Source organism: Rana temporaria, chromosome 4 (genome assembly GCF_905171775.1).
Source record: "Rana temporaria chromosome 4, aRanTem1.1, whole genome shotgun sequence".
Classification (NCBI taxonomy): Eukaryota; Metazoa; Chordata; class Amphibia; order Anura; family Ranidae; genus Rana; species Rana temporaria.
This window is the reverse complement of record NC_053492.1, coordinates 234,083,993-234,105,817: the sequence shown is the minus strand read 5'-3', so window position 1 is coordinate 234,105,817 and position 21,825 is coordinate 234,083,993. Positions and strand designations below refer to the sequence as shown.

General features: G+C 39.7%; 1 protein-coding gene across 1 annotated transcript in view; it reads right to left on the bottom strand.

Moving 5' to 3' along the window:
* Window positions 1–21,825, bottom strand: part of LOC120937061 (dynein heavy chain 5, axonemal-like) — a 342,938-nt gene that overhangs the window by 274,771 nt on the left and 46,342 nt on the right. Inside the window, exons 13-16 of the mRNA XM_040350003.1 lie at window positions 11,947–12,082; window positions 10,141–10,278; window positions 7,088–7,208; window positions 315–407 (exon numbers count right to left, since the gene is read on the bottom strand). Coding sequence (XP_040205937.1) covers window positions 315–407; window positions 7,088–7,208; window positions 10,141–10,278; window positions 11,947–12,082 — 488 coding nt within the window. The remainder of the gene's footprint in view (window positions 1–314; window positions 408–7,087; window positions 7,209–10,140; window positions 10,279–11,946; window positions 12,083–21,825) is intronic.

Here is a 21,825-nt window from a genome sequence, read left to right as displayed (position 1 = left end):
GAAACACATCGTTTTGCTCGTCGAGTTCCTTGTTAGGCTGTCGTGGATCTCGGCGAGCCAAATTTCTCCATTGCCATTGAGGAAAAAGAAGACATGCTTTCTTTTTGGCTCGACGAGATCCTCAACAGTTTCCTCGTCAAAGTGTACACACGACCGGTTTCCTCGGCAAAAAAAAAAACCCAGCAAGTTTCTTGCTGGTTTTTGCCGAGAAACTCGGTCGTGTATACGAGGCCTGAGAGGTAGGGCTGCACTATTAAACCAATTTAGATTATTGCTGATTTCTTTTGGTAACTTTATTTCAATTTTATTCCTACTTTCATTGTATTTTCAATCCTTGAAAGAAGCTTCCGTGACCAGATGATTGCACCAACTGCTGGTGGCATGTTTCTTGATAAGACAGGCTCTTCCTGAAAAATGAAGGATGTACACTGTTATAACACCGTAAACTAGAGTAAGAGATAGAATTAGAGATACAGAGAACATCATAAGTGATAAGCATAGTATAAAAATAACTGTATGTCTCTCATTTGTTCATTACTGCTTTATTAAATATTATATTTTCAATTTATATACATTTATTTACATTGACAAATGCTTGATGCTGGTCTTCTGCCACATACAATATGAACTCTTTAGCATCCCTGCTTGGCCTGAATTATATGAATCAAATATGTTACATAAGTTAACACATATTCCCAGATCTTTTAAACTATCTGTAAGAGGAGGACTCTTCAAGTGCAAGAAGCATTATTATCAGTGACCATCACACTAATGTACCAGCTGAGCTGTAGATATAGTAATTATTAGCAGGGGATTCCCAAGAGCAGAAGGTTACTTCAAGGACAACCTACCTGTCCTTTAATGATCAGACTTGTGCTGACACGCCCCCCCCCCCTGCACAGCAGCCTCTGTGCTAAAAATGGGTAAAAATGCTGATGGGTTTAGATAATATTTGCTTAAAGTTAAGCTTTAAGCATACAAATTTTTTTTTTCTCAAACACTAGGTTGCAGCACATGTTTTAGGGGTTATTCAAAATGTATTTTATATGCTTGGTGAGAGAATAACTCCTCTACTAGGGATTATACCCATTTTTCACATGTCAATGGCACATATTTCCGCATTGACCATATTTTAGTGCAGAAGCCTCTGCTATCATTTGTATTTTTCTGTTAAAATTCTTGAAACACCATGGTCAGATCATTCCCAAGTATAACGATCCCTTTCTGATTTATGGTCTAAACCGTCTCTGTGGTGCCTCAATGCCTCCCTGCTCAATGATTCAGTTATACATCAGGAAATAGAGACGGAGCTACGTAACTTTTTTAGTGAGAATCTACCCACTGATATGTCCTCGACAACTAATTGGGAGGTCCATAAAGCCACCAATAGGGGCAAACTCATTCAGTTGGCAGCTAGGGCAAAACAAAATGTGAAAGACAACAAGAGGAGACATTGACCTCTCTCAGGTAGGAACAGCGTAAATCTCCACAGATAGACATTAGGCACAAAATCTATATGGTGCGGGTAGCTCTGAACATGAGCTTTACTACTCTGAAAAAACGATTAGTTGGTCCAGGCATTATTTTTATACAATGGGTGATAAGCATAATATGATTCTAGCACGAAAATTAACTCCAACTGTCATGCATCAGCCCTGCCTAGGTTACGCCTCAAAAAAGGTCAATTGACACAAAACCCACAATCAGTAGTAAGGGAATTTTATGATTTCTATTCCACACTCTTTGACAAACCAAATTCTTTCCAGGAGGCCCTGGATGATAAATTTTTTTCAGGATATTTCTCTACCTCAATTACAACTAATGGACAAAGAGTTCCTGGACCATGAAATTCAGTTGCCAATTAAAAACCTTAATCCATCTAAAGCCCTGGGACTGGACTGGTTCTATTGTTATTACTATAGAAGGTACCATGAGATATTGACTACACATTTGCTCTCCTTTTATAAAGAAATTTTGCAGGTTAAGCATCTCCCAGTGTATGAGAACGCAGCATTTATCTATGTCCACCAAAGCCGGGCAATATATACATCCTGATCCAGCAGGCTTTGTTCCTAATTCGACAGGCCTCTGACCAATAGATGTAATATCTCTGATTTGCTTGGACTGGGATGCAAAGAGGGATAGACGGGGCATGTTGCTATCACTAGATGTACATAAAGCTTTTGATTGCTTCTCTTGGGATTATCTATTTTATGTTATGGCACGTTATGGATTTGGTCCACAGTTCTTGTCAATGCTCTGGGTTCTCTATAACTATCCCATGGCTTCCTTGTTGGTCAAAGGATACTCATCTCGCCCCATCACCATTTATAGAGGCACTCGCCAAGGCAGTCCTCTCTCCTCATTGCTGTTTATTTTCACGCTTGAGCCCTTGGCCATAAAAATACGTAATACGTGTATAGTTATAAGGGGTATTGATCGTGGGAATAGATAGTACAAATGCGCTCTCTTCGCTGACGATATTCTTATAATGTTGTATTTGCCCATTACTACCTCCATCCCCAATTTATTTGCAATACTCTGACCTTTTTCACAGATATCCGGTCTTACTATAAATCATGCTAAATCTCAGGCACTAAATATATCGCTGGGAGATAACACGGTTCAAGCCTTAAAACAGAACTTCACTTTCCAATGGCAGTCCGAGGCTCTCCCCTATGTAGGTATTCATCTTATGCCCTCCTTGCATACTTTATATTCACTGTACTCTTTAAAGTTTAATGTTCTTCCAAGGATTTTATATTTATTTTGCACCCTCCCAGTGGCACTCAATAGGTCTGACCTGGTCGTATTCCAAAGAAAATTGTTCTTGTTTTTTTGGGTAGATAAGAGGTCCCCGGTGAACAAATGCACTTTGTACACTCCCAGGGGAGGGGGGGTCAGTTTAGGGGTCCCAAACTTGACTAAGCAATTCTATGCAGCTCAGTTAGCACAATTGGAATCATATTCCTTCCCGTGTACACTGATTGCCCTCCTGATATGGCTGCCCCCCCCCATTCTTTGCCCATCCTTAATACTCTTCCTGGGAATATGGGATAGATTATCTAGAGCTTATAAATGTAAAATGCCTCATGGCCCATTGGCTCCCTTGTTCCAGAATCCTGAGTCCCGGGTCTTGCCCCCCAAGCTTTCCCTTAATGGATTAACAAAGGATTTTTACATATAGCGGGCATGTGTGACTACAGAGGTGTGTTGCCTAAACAAACCCTGATAGAGAAACATCAATTACTAGAATCTGAGTTCTTTCGATACTCTCAGTTAGCAATTTTTCTTCGTTCATTAAAATGTAAATCAGATATAGTATGACCCGTATGGAATATTAATGTTTGACAAGCTTAGAGGTCAAATATATTGGAAATATACAAAATCCTAACAACATCTGAGGTTAAGAAACAAGGCTATATGGAGAAATGGCAAGTGGATTGAATGAATCTTTAGAAATGGATGAGTGGCAGGTATTGGTACAAAATGCCTCTAGGTCTCTCATTAACACCTCGATCATTGAAGCAAATTACAAGGTGCTCCTGAGGTGGTATATGGTTCCTGTTAGACTGACTTCTTATGTCCCGGGGGCTTCTCCACATTGCTTTCGTGGCTGTGGCCAGGAGGGGAAGGCGTTTCACACCTGGTGGCAATGCCCCAAGGTGCGGCATTACTGGATTCAAGTATCTTTTTGTATCTTTTTTTATCTACTCCCTAGCCCAGGTTAATCTGCAAAAGTCCCTGAAACAAGCACTATTAGGCAGCCTGGTTGAGAATGCCCAGAGACATTCTAAATGATTAATTACCTTCATATTTGTGGCAGCAAGGATTGCGATCTCTAGATCATGGAGGTCAGCTGTGACTTACTTAAGGGGAAGCTCACTTGGATTATGATAATTGAATGCCTTTCAGCCATTTGAGTGTGGGCACGCAGGTAACCTATCTTACTTACTTTTTCCTAATTTTCTTCAGATCTTTCTGTCTATTCTCTACACTGTATAATGCCCCTATTAGTTTTAGATGGGCGTCAGATTTAAAATATGGGATTACGCTCCCTCAATTAGGAGGTTATGTATGCTGCAGCGCATACTAGGTGAGCCAAGATAGTTGGCTCAAATCCATTTCCTGGTGCATTTCCTCCCGTTTTCGCCAGATTATCATAATTGCTAAATGGGATAATGGTTAGAATTGTATTGCATTACTCGTAAAATTAGCAATTTGAAAGTTGAAAGTTAACGTATCTCCTGGTTTGAATGAATGAATGACTTGTATAGCGCAACGCATGCGAACTGAATCGCCTCTGGGCACTTATTCCAGCCAGTATCTGCTTGGCTAGTGCGGTCATTTTTTTTACCCCGTAGGATCATGACACGCTAGGGACACACAGTCAACACACATATATACAGGGCCAATTTTGGATGAGATCCAATTTACCTACTAGCATGTCTTTGGACATGCTAGTAGGTAATATTTCATTATATTGCAATAATATGTCAGTAGTAACCTCTTGTTAACCATTTGGTTATATTGTTAATGTATTTTGTGTGGGAGAAGATCAGTGGTGTGGAATCTATATGTCGCTACCATGCAATGTTCGTTGTATTTCTTTCATGTCTTTGAAAATCTTACTAAATATAAATAAACAAATTTTATTTGATGCAAAATAACAAAAGCAACAGTTTCAGGCAATATCTGCCCATTGCCTTGCTGTGCAACAGAATTGATAAAAGTTCCTAACAGGATCTTAAAGTGGAGTTCCACCCATAAATATAACATTACATCAGTAGTTTTAAAAAAATGTCATTAGTCCTTTAAGAATTTTTTTTTTTTTTTAGATGCCTTCAAAGTGTTGTTGCTAGGCAGAATAGTTAATCTTCCCTCTTCCTGCACCTACAGTTGTGTTCAAAATTATTCAACCCCCCAATGCTGTAAAGGGTTTTAGGGAATTTAGTGTACATTTGTAATTGTATTCAGAATGAAATCCTATAAGGACTTCTTAAAGAACCATATGCAACTAAAATGACATCAATTGGTTTTGTAATACAGTAGTAAATGTTTCTTTTGTGAATTCTTCATTTACACAATTATTCAACCCCTTAAAGACTACCACTCTGAAGAACAGAGGTTCATTGAAGTGTATTCAATCAGGTATTGAAAACACCTGTGGATGTCAGGGAGCAGCAATAAAGCCTAATAAGCATTAATTAGGCAGCTTTAAAATGACTGTGATCCTCAGCTCCTTCTAGACATTTACTGGTGTGGTTACAAACATGGTGAAGTCAAGAGAATGGTCCAGGAAGACAAGAGAAGAGGTGATTACTCTTCACAGGAAGGGCAATGGCTATAAGAAGATTGCAAAGATGTTAAACATACCAAAAGACACCATAGGAAGCATCATTCGCAAATTCAAGGCAAAGGGAACTGTTGAAACGCTACCTGGTCGTGGCAGAAAGAAGATGCTGACTTTGACTGCTGTGCGCTACCTGAAGCGTAGAGTGGAGAAAAGTCCCCGTGTGACTGCTGAGGAACTGAGAAAAGATTTGTCAGATGTGGGTACTGAAGTTTCTGCTCAGACAATACGGCGCACACTGCGTAATGAAGGCCTCCATGCCAGAACTCCCAGGCGCACCCCCTTGCTGTCTCCAAAGAATAAGAAGAGTCGACTGCAGTATGCAAAAATCATGTGGACAAACCACAGAAGTTTTGGGATTGTGTTCTGTGGACTGATGAAACAAAATTACAACTGTTTGGGCCCATGGATCAACGCTATGTTTGGAGGAGGAAGAACAAGGCCTATGATGAAAAGAACACCTTGCCTACTGTGAAGCATGGCAGGGGGTCAATCATGCTTTGGGGCTGTTTTGCTTCTGCAGGTACAGGGAAGCTTCAGCGTGTGCAAGGTACCATGAATTCTCTTCAGTACCAGGAGATAATGGATAACAATGTGATGCAGTCCGTCACAAACCTGAGGCTTGGGAGACGTTGGACCCTTCAACAGGACAATGATCCCAAGCATACCTCCAAGTCCACTAGAGCATGTTTGCAGATTAAAGGCTGGAATATTTTGGGGTGGCCATCGCAGTCACCAGACTTAAATCCGATTGAGAACCTCTGGTGGGACTTAAAGAAAGCAGTTGCAGTGCGCAAGCCTAAGAATGTGACTGAACTGGAGGCTTTTGCCCATGACGAATGGGCGAAGATACCCGTAGATCGCTGCAAGACACTTGTGTCAAGCTATGCTTCACGTTTAAAAGCTGTTATAACTGTAAAAGGATGTTGTACTAAGTACTAAGATTGAATGTCACTTGGGGGTTAAATAAAACTGATAATGATGTGTGCACAGAAAAGACATTTGTGGTTATTTCATTATAAATGTTATGTTATATCTGTCTGACCTACACGTGCCTCTTTGATTTAATTGTAAGCAGGATGACTGAATGATCAAAATCAATGTCAAACTGGCTAAAACAATCAATTTCAGTGGGGGTTGAATAATTTTGAATACAACTGTAGGTGCTTAAGCTTCACCGCACAGACTCCTGGGAATGTAGTGGGTGTAACTTTCCAGGAGTCTGTGCACTCCCCAGTCTCGAAGTATCATGTGACTTGGACAGTACAGGTGCTGAAACCTGATCTGAAAACTATTACATTGCTTATGCAGCACTGAGCATGTGCGAGATATGCAAGGCTGAAATCCAGGAAGTCATACAGTCTGGCTTCATGATGCCCACACTTAAGATGGCCCCAGTCAATTTCTATTTTATAAAGTGTCTAAATGCTGTAACAACCTAACAAAACGGACCTTGGTTTACAGACTAACTTTACTAGAATACATTAAGCTTGTGTATTACAGGGGTATTTATATTTAAAAAGTGAAATTGTGGCCGGAACTCCGCTTTAAATTTCCATTTTAAAGTCTGATACCATGTGGTTAGTTGCTATGGTAAATCTATAGGAACATGTACAGAGAGCTTGTCTTGCAGGCTACCATGGACCTCTGTACAAAATACTTGAACCCAGTTAGAGAAGAACTGTGCCTGTTTGCGAAATTTCTTTATTCTGTTTGTATACATTTTTTACATACCTTAAAGGTTTCATATATGTGTTGAACCTCTTTCAGTTCATCATAGAACCAGTCAAAAACTTCTACATAACACTCATTAATGATGTGTTTTATCCCCTGCCTATGTATCACAACAGAAAACCTTTGAAAAAAACAACAGCATTTTAAATTGAGAAAGGCACAAAAAGAACAAGCTCATTTTATAATAGTAGTGGTAATAATTTTTTTAACAAAAAGTTAAGAGTGACATACCTGAAACGATATTTAAAAGTGAATACAATATGAGCCTGCCATTAAAGCAGGCATGCCCAAAGTCCGGCCCAGGGGCCAAATGCGGCCCCCTGTTGATTTAATATGGCCCCCCTGGGGATTTGTATATATATATATTGTTTGTGGCCCCCCAGGGCCACAAAAGATATATACTGTATTTATTGGCACTGCCTTGGAGGGGACAGGGAGGGGGCAGGACGAGCGCCATCAGATTACATGAAGAGAATCTCCTGTTTACTCAGGAGCGTCTCTATTGGAAGTCCCGTCTCCTAGGATGACATTGGACGACTGTTCTGTCTACCATAGGAGGCGGGACTTTGTATTAAAGATGCCACAGAGTAAACAAGAGATTCTCCTGTTTGTAATCTGTTGGCACTCGTCCCGCCCCCTCCCTCTGCCCTCCGAGGCTGCAGATGGGCATCATTCAGGCTGCACTGATGGCAATGGTAAGGCTGCATTCATGGCACCTGTGAGGCTGCATTTATGGCACATGTGAGGCTGCATTGGTTGCAATGGTAAGGCTGCATTGGTTGCAATGGTAAGGCTGCATTGATTGCAATGGTAAGGCTGCATTTATGGCACATGTAAGCCTGCATTTATGGCACATGTGAGGCTGCATTTATGGCACATGTGAGGCTGCATTGGTTGCAATGGTAAGGCTGCATTGGTTGCAATGGTAAGGCTACATTCATGGCAATGGTGAGGCTGCATTCATGGCAATGGTAAGCCTGTGCGTGTTATACGCCGATAAATACGGTATATCCAAATAACACGCCCAAGCTCATCCTTAGTCTTAAGCAGCGCTCTGGGATTCGTTGGGGCCACAAAAGAAATATATACAGTATATGCAAATAACACGCCCAAGCTCATTTATTCACCACACACAGCCACAAAGGCAAGAGAATTATTGTTGGGCAGTGTAGTAGTGCTCAGACGAACACACTTAGACCAAATTTGAATGGTTCAAAGAATGTTAGGCAAAATAATCAGCCCTCGCGCATGTTCACTTAATCAAATCTGGCCCTCTTTGAAAAAAGTTTGGACACCCCTGCATTAAAGTGACAGCTTTCATTACCAAAACCTGACAATAGTATAGTAGGATCAGAAGGGTATTTAACACTTAAAGGGGGTACCACCATCTCCTAAACAAAGAGTTTTTCATATAATGAATTCATTTTTTACAATAGCGTTTTGAGTTTGTGCCTTTAAAAGTCCTATTTCGGTTTATATTTTTTGAGCTTTCAATCCCAACCTACAAAATCTTTTGCACATACATGAAAAAGGCTGTCCCATTTCCCTATGGAAATGGAAGAGTTAGACATATTTCACAAAATATAAGCAAAGATTTGAACTCCTGTCTGGGTGTTATTTCCATCTGGGGCTCTAAAGCAGAGATTTGCCCTCACTTTCTGCCCAGTGGAAATTATTTCACCAGCCAAGAACTTATGACATTTCTGTAACAGACAGAAGGAAAAAGACATTATGGTGGTACTAGCCTCCCCCAACTCCAGGGCTTTTTTTCAGTGGGAACATGGGGGGGGGGGACGCATTTCTGGCACCTTCAGCACTAAATGTATGTATGCTGGGAGATCTATTGTGCCTGGAAGAGATCTATTTTTGCAGGGGGGTCTATGGATTCTGGGGAGGTTTATTGTTTCTGGTGGGGGTTCTATTGTTGCTGGGGGTGGGTCTTATGTTGCTGGGGGGGCAGCTGTTGATAGGAAATATCTACTTTTCAGGTAGGGGTTTACTGTTGCTGGCTGCTGGAAGGTTTATTGTGGGGAGATTTGATGTTGCTGCCGGGGGTCTATTGTTCCTGGAGAGGTATATTGTTATAGTGGTCGACTGTTGATTGGGGGATCTGTTGTTGATGGAGGTGTCTATTGTTTCTGGCTGCAGGGGATCTATTTGACTGCTTTTCTTGTTATCATTAACAAATTCCATCCAAATTACTTAGCACCACAACTTGGTTCTGTATTGTCTAAAAGGGACGATACAGGGAGGTGGGTAGGGGTTGTAACCAAGGGTTGGTACTCAAAGGTGGGTAGGGGGCAGAGACAAGGGGTGACTCTAAAAGGGGGAGTTCCTGTATCTATTCTCTGAAAAAAAATGCCCTGCCCGACTCTATAAAAAAAATAGATTTTATTCCTGTTTGTGTTGCTGTTGGAAAGTTTCCTTTGGTTGTGCCTGGTAAATTGTAGTCAGCAGGACAGTACATAAGGGGAAATTTCTCTAACAGAGCCCTAAATAGCAGTAAAAATCAGACAGAGTTTTAATCCATTTGCATTCTATCCAAAATGCTAATTCTTTATATGTCAACCCCTATATGTATAGATATGAATGTTAGTTCAAAATAAATTAGGTGACATTAGTACACAGTGCCAAACAACTCATTTTTTACTGATTTGTTGGCATTTCCATAAGTTTAAAAAACAGATCAATAACTTAGTAAATGAGCTTTTTACAGATTTATAGGGAATGTAACATTCACATTTTCTGGGTTATAAATGGAGTAAATTGTACAGTAAAAAACAGTAACCATGTTTAGTCCTGGTTTTCTCCCATTTCTCACACTTGTAATTAGTTGGTTAAACATTCGTAATAATAAACCCTATTAGATACAGCACTGGTATGAATGACAGTTTTAGCTATGAGTTGCTCACACAAGGCCTATTCACTAAGCTAATCTGGGATTCAGTAATCACTCGCAGAAAGAATAAAATCCTGGGATTTACAAGACTGAGTTTTCAAACTCTGGTTTGGAAGTTGTTGGGAAATAAGTGTACTAGTATTTGTATACTTGCCGTTGAAGAATTGACAAGGCATCTTTGCACAATATTTGTCTAAGGAACAAAGCTTGTATGTACACAGAGATATACGTTTCAGTTTGCTGGTTCATCACTAAGAATTCTGAATATCCTTCTTCAAAAGGGTTATGATCCCTGTAGAAGTCAAGATGAAAGATTTTATGGAAACCTTTTAGTTAAATCAGTGCAGATAGAACTCAAGGTCAACCTGCTAATATCACATAATGAAAACAGGGTAACATGTTTGATAATCGGTTCTAGTTTTAAATCCAATCTCTTGTATTATTCATAGATGGGGCACACAAACATAATAGGGGATAGCCAGTCCAATCAGAAAATAAATATAGCACCCACAATTGCAAAACATAATTCCTGTTTATTCAAAATGTTAAATACATTTATAAATTTCCAAATAAGTGCAATTATTGAAAGAGCCTTGTCTGTGTTAAATCATTAAACGATTGCCCATTACCTTTGAAATCAGTTGAATACACTAGACTGTTTACAGACTCTGGCAGCACAATTTTATTACTATCATTACCCTGAAATATTTCAGTGCTGGAAATGTATGGTTATGCTCCGCTCGAATGCCTACATAGGTACAAACCACACACAATTCCAGCATACTTGTTTATGATACAATTATGCCATTCTAGAAAGATTATGCAGCAGTCAGATCAAGCCCACACAAGCTTCTGATGTCCATGGTCATCTTAAGAAGTACCATTTGTCTTAAAAAAAAAAAAAAAAATGGCCATCAGCCATAGGATTGATCTCTCATTTTGAAAATGCATTGTACATGGTGGGTGCTGTGAAACTATTTATATGCTTTTTCTGTATTATTATATTCACAAGGAACTAGGGTTGTCCCGATACCGATACTAGTATCGGTATCGGGACCGATTCCGAGTATTTGCGGGAGTACTTGTACTCCCGCAAATACCCCCGATGCCCCCGATGCCAGAGGGGGGACATGTCCCGATGGGGGGACATGGCTGCATATGGGGGGGACATGGCTGCATGTGGGGGGGACATGGCTGCATATGGGGGGACATGGCTGCATATGGGGGGACATGTCTGGATATGGGGGGGACATGGCTGCATATGGGGGGGACATGGCTGCATCTGTGGGGGGACATGGCTGCATTTGTGGGGGGACATGGCTGCATTTGGGGACACATTTAAAAAAAAGTATCGGTATTCAGTATCGGCGAGTACTTGAAAAAAAGTATCGGTACTTGTACTCAGTCCTAAAAAAGTGGTATCGGGACAACCCTACAAGGAACTGATCATGTTGCTGTTGAGGTAAATATATTTATGTAGAGTGACTGATACTGTAGCTCAGCCCATGAACTCATGGTGTGGACCCACATTTACAAGCACCAGTCATCTGTATTATGTACAGCCTAGAATTGTATGATGCCATGTGGTCACATGGCCATGGGTCACAGCTGTTGGGGTCCACATAAGACCTACCTACACAAACCCAAATGGGATATCCATTGTCATCAACTTTTCTGAAGGAGTATGTACAGGAGCCCTGACTTAAAACTTCCAATGGTCTTAGGTTTGTTAAGCTACAATACTAAAATCATAAATGTTATTTACTGTATATAGTTCACATCAGCCAACATTTTTAAATACAGCATTACAATAACAAACTTATATGAAGCTAAACCTCCAGGATAAAGTAAATATAAACCAGTTTTATGTCTTACATATAATATACATTTGCACAATTTCCATGCATACTAGCTTTTATGTGGTAATTCACATACATAGAAGCTTGTCTGGGTTATTTACCTTTTCTCTGTGTCTAGCAATATATCAGCATCTATATACTGAGCAAGAAGTTCAATCATCTGCTCCAGTTTTTCCATTAAAACGAATGACAGTGTGCAGTCATCATCATCCATATCTTCTCGGTTATATAGGTTAGCTGCAAATGGATCAGCATTTTAGCAGATTTTGTTACATGCAGATTATATACCACAACTAAAGTTAACATTCTTTCAAGTCACAATAACCCCTGTCTGTCAGCATTTTTTTTTCTTCTTCAAAACTTCCAGTTTTTTGGTTTTATCAATCCACCATGTAATATATCAGCTTTTGCCGGGACATACCATACTCTCATTCTTAAAGCCTACAATTATTTCTTTAAAATGTCTCAATTCCCTTTTTATAGGTGTATGAGCTCTGACTTTTCTGTCTTATCTTGTAGAAATATCTGAAATATTTGTAATATATAGTATCTCCCAAAAGTGAGTACACCCCTCACATTTTTGTAAATATTTGATTATATCTTTTCATGTGACAACACTGAAGAAATGACAAAGTATGTAAATGTAAAGTAGTGAGTGTACAGCTTGTATAACAGTGTACATTTTTTACAATCAAGCATGGTGGTGGGGAGTGTCATGGTCTGGGGCTGCATGAGTGCTGCCGGGGGGAGTTGCAGTTGATTGAGGGAACCATGAATGCCAACATGTACTGTGACATAGTGAAGCAGAGTATGATCCCCTCCCTTCGGAGACTGGGCCGCAGGGCAGTATTCCAACATGATGACGACCCCAAATACACCTCTAAGACGACCACTGCCTTGCTAAAGAAGCTGAGGGTAAAGGTGATGGACCTAACCAAGCAAGTCTCCAGACCTAAACCCTATTGAGCATCTGTGGGGCATCCTAATATGAAAGATGGAGGAACACAAGGTCTCGAACAACCGCCAGCTCCGTGATGTCATCATGGAGGAGTGGAAGAGGACTGCAGTGGCAACCTGTGAAGCTCTGGTTAAGGCAGTGCTGGAAAATAATGGTGGCCACACAAAATATTGACACTTTGGCCCCTAATTTGGACATTTTCACTTAGCAGTGTATTCACTTTTGTTGCCAGCAGTTTAGACATTAATGGCTGTGTGTTGAGTTATTTTGAGGGGACAGCAAATTTACATTGTTATACAAGCTGTACACACACTACTTTACATTGTAGAAAAGTGTAATTTCTTCAGTGTTGTCACATGAAAAATTATAATAAAATATTTACAATAATGTAAAATACTGTAACACTACTACTAATACTATGACGGGCAACGCCAGGTGTCGCTCATATGTGCATTTTGCGCTATTTTTACAGATTGTATACATGCATAGCATTACATGCATGGGGCATGCCATTAAAATGATTGTGAAAAATGCAGCGAAGTAGCGTATGCACACTTTTTTTTTTAGCTTTGTGTGTCTTTTAATCGTGCATTTTGTTGCAAACGCTTCATCAGATGCACCACTTACCAACCCAGTGCATGAATATGTGAATAAGTGTGGCCTCAGCCAGTACCGCTCCAGCCACGCCTGCTAACATGTTTCACCTGCACTCAGGGGCTTGGTCACAGAGAACCCCTTAATGATGCATAGGCGCCTGCTCCCTTCATTGCAACCAATGTGGGGATTTTTATCTCAGCTTAGAGCAGCACTGCAAGGTATACCTTGTTGCATTTGCTGCATGCATTTTCATGCAAAACAGCAATTTTTTTGCTACCATCATTTGAAGTACTATTAACAATGAATGGTACCACATGCTTGGCAAAGTTTGCTTTTAAGGTGTTTCAGAAATGCACACAAAAGCACTCTATTTTGCAGACAATCACAAAATGCTAGAGCGTGAATGCAGCCTAAAGTTTCAAATAGGAGATGCTGAAGATATATATACTATTTCAGTCAGCTCCACTTTGCCCCTTTTATTCTATTTACCAAATCATAGGAGCACTCCTAGCAATTATTTATTAAAGATAGATGTGAGTGAGATCTTCCTCAGCAAAACATTAATTTAAAGCGGAAGTAAACCCATCGATCTAACAGTTTCAAAAAGCAGTTACATTTCCTTTTTTTTTCATTCAAATTTATGTTTATTTTCAATAAAAGTACATACATTTGTACTAAAACAGCAGTATACAATTTAGTTATACACAGCAAATAATAAATCCAATGCATTGTTTTACATAGAAGATGTTCTTGTCATAGAAACTGACTATCATATACAGCCATATCACATGCTAACACCATACGGTGAGAGTATAACAGATTGTAATAGATAATAGAAAAGCTAGGTATAACCAATAATTTATAATTAAATAAATAAAAGGATATTTCCATATATTATATAATTCCTTAAACTTATTGTCGTCACACAATAAAAAAAAAAAAACCCCATGTGTGTACTGGATTTAATTTCATGGAACGAACAAAGGGCAGGACTTCTGTATAACCAAGACCTCTCTGACACCCCCACTGGGAACAGTCTGTGTCCAAGAGGTTAAGCAAACCCTTAAATCCCCCTTTCCTCCCTCCAATAACTATCACCAATACCCACCAGTAACTGTAGAAATATATTTTCAATACCCTTAACATACCTAACATCCCCTAAAATTTGGTGGAATCTTTAGATAACTCAAACATATGCTAATACAAATGTTTATATATATCTTTTTTTTTTTTTTTTTTCCTAAACATATCACTCTGAGAGTGAGAAATAACAAGGATGTTATCCTCGTGTAAAAAACAAAATTATCAAATCAAATAACAATCAATGAAAAGAGAAAAAGAGAAGAAAAATAAAAATAAAAAGAAAGTCAGGGGAAAGTAAAAGGAAAAAGAGATGGCAGCCTGCCTGCCAACGAACAACATCGTCTTATGGATATAAATATCACCACAGCCTTTATGGGATATAAGATATTCCCATAAATTTCATCCATGGTTCCCATATTTCATGGAAAAGAGTAGACATATCCAACATGGAACAGACCCTCTTTTCTTGTTCCATAATCCATGTAACCTTTTGTTTCATATACCAGATGGAGACAGTAGATTTTTTCCACGCAGCTGCAATTGTGATCCTGGCACCTGTCAGAATGTATAGGATGAGTTTTCTAGTAACCTTGGAGGTTTGGGGTAACATCCCGTGAAGTAAAGCGATAGTGGGGGATTGATGCAAATTACATCCTGTGACACGTCTTATTATGTTGAACACCTTATTCCAGTATCCACGTATTTTGGGACATTCCCACCATATATGTATCATAGACCCCAATCCCTGACAACCTCTGAAGCAAAGGGGCGAAGTTGACGGATACATGGAAGCCAGTTTAACGGGAACCAGATACCACCTAGTGTAAATTTTAACATTAGCCTCTACAAGGGATATATTCACATATCCTTTAATGGATCTAGAATAATTACTGCACCAGTCAGATAAATCCCAGTTGATATTAAGTTCCCTTTCCCAGGCCAGCATATGAGGTAATTTGGTGTAGTTATTAGCAAGCGATTGATATATGATTGAAATATTCCCCTTCCTGATTAAACCCTGATCACAGTTACTTTCATAAGGTGTTAATATTCCAGATATCGAGCCACTATCCCATAGACTTTGTGCATAGTCATGTATTTGAGAAAATCTTAATTTTTCTGAGACAGGAAGACCTAGCTTGTCAATGAAGTGTTGTTCAGGAAGTGGACCCGAGCGCGAAAAAAAACGGCCTATACGATACAACCCTTTGTCATGCCACCATTTGAACGAATCTACTTCAATTTTAGAAATAAAGAGTGGGTCTAGAAAAATACTCGATAAAGGTCTGCCTTTAGAAATTAGAGAAGGATTTTTTTTTAGTGAGTCCCATAAAACAAAAGTTTGAGAAAGAGTCGGAGATAAAATAGAAGGTCTATTCTTGGTAGGACTCCACATTAACTCCTCTATCGTTAGATTCGGGGTCGCCTGCTCTTCTATATCTAACCAGTCAGGGCGTTCATGTTTAAGAAAAGTTTCCGATAACTGTGCCAATCTTGCTGATTGATAGTACCATAATAAGTTGGGTACCCCCAGACCCCCCTGTTCAGGTAAGTTATAGAGAGTGCGAGATGAAAGGCGTGGACCCTTATTGTTCCAAATAAACTTGATGATCTTTCCTTGAAAGGATTTTAGATGACTTTTAATTATCGGTATGGGTAATGATCTAAAAAGATACAAAAGCCTAGGGAGAAGAGTCATCTTAACCGAATTAATTCTACCAATCCAACCTATATTCTGAGTCCCCCAATCTCTCAAATCTTTCTCAAGTTTTCTATACATAGGTGGATAATTGGCCAAATACAAGTTTTGGATGTTGGGGGTCAAATATATACCTAGGTATTTGATATAAGAGGTGTCCCATTTGAATCCATAATTTTCCTTCAGTAGAGAAACCGTGGATTCAGAGAGAGAAACATTGAGGGCCCTAGACTTGGCCATATTTACAGTTAGACCTGAAACCAAAGAAAATTTGTCTAAAAGAGAATATAATTCCGGAAGGGATGTAACTGGTGTGGTCAAAAACAGTAAAAGGTCATCTGCAAACAAGGCACATTTATGCTCCATTTTGGCACATCTAACTCCCCTGATGTTTGTGTTTTCACGAATGGCTATAGCCAAGGATTCCATAACTATTGCAAACACCAGGGGAGACAGAGGACAACCCTGCCTAGTACCCCTATGAATCTCAATAGGTTCCGAAAAAATACCCTGAAAGCGTATATTAGCTTTAGGGTGAGAGTAAAGTGCAGATAAGACTCCAAGAAATTTCGTGCCAAACCCCCAACGTTTCATCACTTCTAACATGAATGGCCATGATACTGAGTCAAATGCTTTCTGTAGATCAATAGAAAGAAGCATTCCCCTTTGATTAGAATCACCAGTCCAACCCGAGTTCAAAATAGAGATCAGATCCACAGCCCTCCTAACCTGATCAGGACCTTGCCTTCCAGCTATGAAGCCTACTTGATCTTTACTAACATACTGGCCAATGAAAGAGGACATTCTATTGGCCATTACCTTAGTGAGTATCTTAAGATCGTTGTTTATGAGGGATATAGGTCTATAGTTTTCCACCAGGCTATGGTCTTTTTCTGGCTTTGGGATAACCGAAATATAAGCTAAATTAAGTTGCCTGCCTATGGGAACTCCATCGGTCATGTGATTGAAAAATTTAACCATATAGGGTGTTAAAATGCTCGAATATGTTTTATAATAAGCACTTGAAAACCCATCAGGTCCCGGGGCTTTATCTAATTTCAGGTTTTTAATTACTAACAACACTTCTTCAGCTGATATGGGAGATTCCATCATTTCTCTATGTATTTCAGTCAATTGAGGTAGGTTCAAATTGTCTAGAAAATCATCCATTCCCTCTGAAGAAGAATCATCAGTGGATGCATAAAGCTTAGAAAAAAAATCATGAAAGGCCTCCATTATCTTCCTAGGATTCAGGGTAAGAGAACCATCAGTCATCCTTATTTTAGGGAGAGATCGTGATTGAAATCTGGGAGAGAGTTTATGAGCTAGCATCGGGCCTATTTTATCTTTAAATTTATAGAAATTAGCTCCAGTCCATTTCATATCTTCCCCAGCTTTAGTGGTAAGTATCAAGTTTAGGGCTGATCTAGCTGCATCAAGTGCCTGAGTAGGAAAGTTAAGAGGATCAGATTTATGTTTTTTACGGAGCTCTATATAGTTGTTTTCCAGCTTCCTTATGTCTATGTTTCTTTGTTTCTTAAGGCCAGCGGCTACTTGTATGATTTTGCCTCTGATAGAAGCCTTGTGGGCAGCCCACAGAGTTTCAGGGGACACATCTCCTGTATCATTATGCTTAAAGTATTCTAGAAGAGATTGCTCAATATCCTTCATTAGGGCAGGGTCCTTCAAAATAGACTTATTTAGTGTCCAATGAGACACTTTAGGAGAAGTGTCTTCTCTCCTCAGTGACAATAGAACCATCGAGTGATCTGACCAAGAAACATCAACTATGTGAGACTTAATGGCAGCTGGGACGTGATGGTTAGAGATTAATATATGATCTATACGTGAATAAGAATGGTGAGGGCTAGAATAGTGGGTATAGTCCTTAATTTTGGGGTTCAACTCCCTCCAGATGTCAGTTAATCTAGACTGATGTAGAATACGTGCTACTTGTAAACTAAGTTTAGTCGGTCTGACGATTCCATTGGCAGAAGGTTTGGATTTATCCAATCCCGTGTCAAAAGCTAGATTAGAGTCTCCACCCATAAGAATGATCCCCTCCATAAATGGTCGGAGGGTGTCAAGCATCTGAGAGAAAAACTTTTTCTGACCTCTGTTAGGAGCATAATAAGAGATAAATGTGTATAGTCTGCCATCAAGGGTACCTTGTATCAATAGAAACCTACCTTCCGGATCTCCAAATTCTTTAGTCAGGTTAAAGTTACAATACCTAGAAAACAAAATGGCCACACCCTTAGTTTTGTTTTCTGCTTTAGCTAGGTAAAACAATGGAAAGTGGGCATGCATAAAGGAAGGGTTGTATCGTCTAGGAAAGTGGGTTTCTTGAAGGAAAACCACATCTACACGGAGAGATTTGTATACTTGAAAGGCTTTGCGCCTCTTAACAGGAGAATTCAACCCCTGAGTGTTGTGAGTAACAACACTAAGGGGTTTAGATACATCATTCGATCCAGCCATAAGTCTTTTCTACATCTATGAACATGCGGGACCGTACAGATATCATCAATAGTCTCGCAAATACGAACAATGGCAGGCAGGCTGAAGAAACGAAGAGAGTATGAAGAAGAAAGAAAAAAAAGTGAAAAGGAGAGATAAAAAGAGAAAAATAAAAAAACATATGGCACAATAAACTATTAGATCGTGCAAGGTCAATTCGTGACCCAGAATGGGGGAAGAGAATGATTCTCCTTCCCTCATTCAAACAAGAAATTTTTGTATAGTCCCAGAAAAGGACTATATTCTTACCCATTGGGTCGACAAAGTGTCGACACAAGAGGTAAGTTGAGGTTCAATACCTCACCGTCGTCAGTTGCCGACAGATTAAACATTACACCTTAAAACAAGTTTAAGATAAAAGGCAAGTGAATCATAGGATGGCCCAAAAACAGTAGGAGAATAATCTAAAGAAAAACGGCATTAAACTAGACATGTAAACCCGGAATCTTCTTTGTTTTTAAAAAGCATCCGGGATAAAAATTCATCTGAATTAAAGATTAAGAGATACGTCCTGGATAAGTCTATTCAATATCAGGGTGCTTGGTCCCCTCCAATTTTCCTGTACTTGACCTTGTTCCAAGGATTTTGAGTCGGACTAGTAGGTGTGTTCCTCTTGGCAGATGGAAGTTGAGGCGGATTAGTGTCCATGACAGGATCAAGAGATATAATTTTCAGATCATACAGAAGTCGTTCACCCTCTTGGAAATTATGTATTATATGGTTTCTACCATTATAATTGAATTTTAAGGCGAAGGGGAAAGCCCATTTATACTTGATGTTTTTGTTGATGAGGGCAGACAATAACGGTTTCATTGCTCTTCTTTTCTGAATGGTATATGGTGAAATGTCAGAAAATATTTGTATATTAGTACCTTGGTATTGAAGATTCTCCTGTTGTCTGGACCGTTTCATAATGTCTTCTTTGGTGGAGAAATAATGAGGCTTGACCACCACATCTCTGGGCAAACCATCTCTTCTCATTGGACCTAATGATCTATGAGCCCTATCAATTTCCAATTTTATATCAGGTGCAGATGGAAGGAGGATTCTCATAATGTCTCGTATTGCTGAATGAACGTCCATAATGGACTCAGGAAGACCCCTAACCCTGAAGTTTTCTCTTCTTGACCTGTTTTCCAAATCGTCAATCTTAGTTTGAGCAGCCTCCAGTTGTTCTTGTAGGAAATGGATATGATCATCATGTTGTTCAGTTTTAGAGACGTTAGTGTCCAATTTATGCTCAACTGAGTCTATCCTGTTGCCAAGACATTGGAAGTCTGCCCTAATATCTTTAGTAATTTTCTCAGCCGTGTGAGCTAAACCCCTTTCCAGCATTTCAGAGATCCTGTTATAGAGATCAGCAACATTGAAAGAAACTTCTGGAGCATTTTCAACGTTAGTAGTTACTTGTATAGGGTCATGTGATGGAGAAACCATAGGAATCCCATGATCAGCCATTATAGGTGTTATACCCTCCCTTACTACAGATGAAAATAAAGCTGAAGATGTAGTAGAACTTAAGGTAGGAGGTGATGAGGAGGGTGTCACATGAGACGAGAAATGTTCAGTAAACTTAGGATCCACCACAGGTACCTGAGGACTTGTATGAGGAGGGGTGTCCATATCAAAAAGACTCTCCTTGATAATTGAGTTCTTATTTTTTTTGCCCTGTTTCCCCTTCATATAAAATAAGTGTTATAGTGAATTCTTATCAGCAGGGGTAGAGTTGTTCTATATCGTAAAATCAACAGTTCACTCCTATATCAGCTCCTATAGGCATAACAGTCTTATAACCACCATCTTACAGTGGGTATTGCTTATGTGAACTGACCAGGTCCAGATTTGAGCCTTTACAGTAAGTATTGTGAAAAGATCAGCATCATAAAAATGTCTCAAATTACGTATCATGCAGGTGTCATATTAGTGGATAGGTCTGCAGCTATCTTCGACTAACATCGGACGGTGAGTAGGAACCCCTCAGTAAGTTTCCATTGCAGGAATAATCATAGGATAATCCGATATTGTATAACACAGGCCCTGGGGACCGTATCGAGTTGGTAACCAATCTCTGACTACTGTGATTAGTCTATTATTGCAGTCAGGTATCCAGTGTACAAAAAATTACCTCAGTGTAGAGAAGGAATTAATATAATAAAAATTCCAAATAGTGTGATATAATGGATTATTTAGGTTGCAAGATGTTACGGTGAACTGGGGATAAAATCCATCTACACTCTATCAGATCCTCGCAGTAGTTTTGCAGGATAATGGTCACAAGTCACCACACACTGAGTTTTAGTCACTGAGGTGGATTATAAGAGAAAAGTGTTTAATTTCAGCAGTTTTCGCCTCAGAAAAGCAGTTACACTTTTTTTTTTTTTGAAGTCTGTGGTAATATACTTGTAGGCCACAAGATGGCGGCGTTGCCTCCGCAGTTTAAATATATATCAAGTCTGTGTTAATAAACTTGCAGGCCACAAGATGGCGGTGTCACCTCCGCAATTGAATTGCTTATGAATTCTGTGGTAATATACTTACAGTCTACAAGATGGCGGTGTCACCTCTGCAGTTTAGTTATAAAATCTTTCCAAGGTATTTCATCCAATTCTGAGGTGATAATTTGACACCCCACAGGGTGTAAGGATCACTGTCACAGTTTTAGCTTTCAATCCACATAACGATCGGAAGCTGTGTTCGTTTAGCCCGCTGTCACAGTACTTTAGATCGAGGGGTATAATGTTTACTGGGCCCCAAAATGGCGGCAGGTCTCCAGGTTAAAGATCTGCTCCCGGACCTAATAACCGCTTCAAATCGCCGCTCAAGCTTATGTCTCTGGGCCACCACGTAGATCGCTACACATCTGAGGAGGATGACACTATGATTGTGTCTTTTTCTGCTGTTTTTACCTCACTTGAGCACGGCTGTGATCAAGGCTTCATAGGCCCCAAGATGGCGGCGGGACGTCTGCAATTGAACTCTGTCCCGGACTGATTTACACCGCCGGCAGACCATCAAAAGGCACAATAATGGTATGGGGCTGTGCAGGGAGATTCCCCGAGTCAGGATGGAAGGGTTAGAAGTTTAAATTCCCGATCCTCGGTACCGGATGGCTTCGGATTCAGT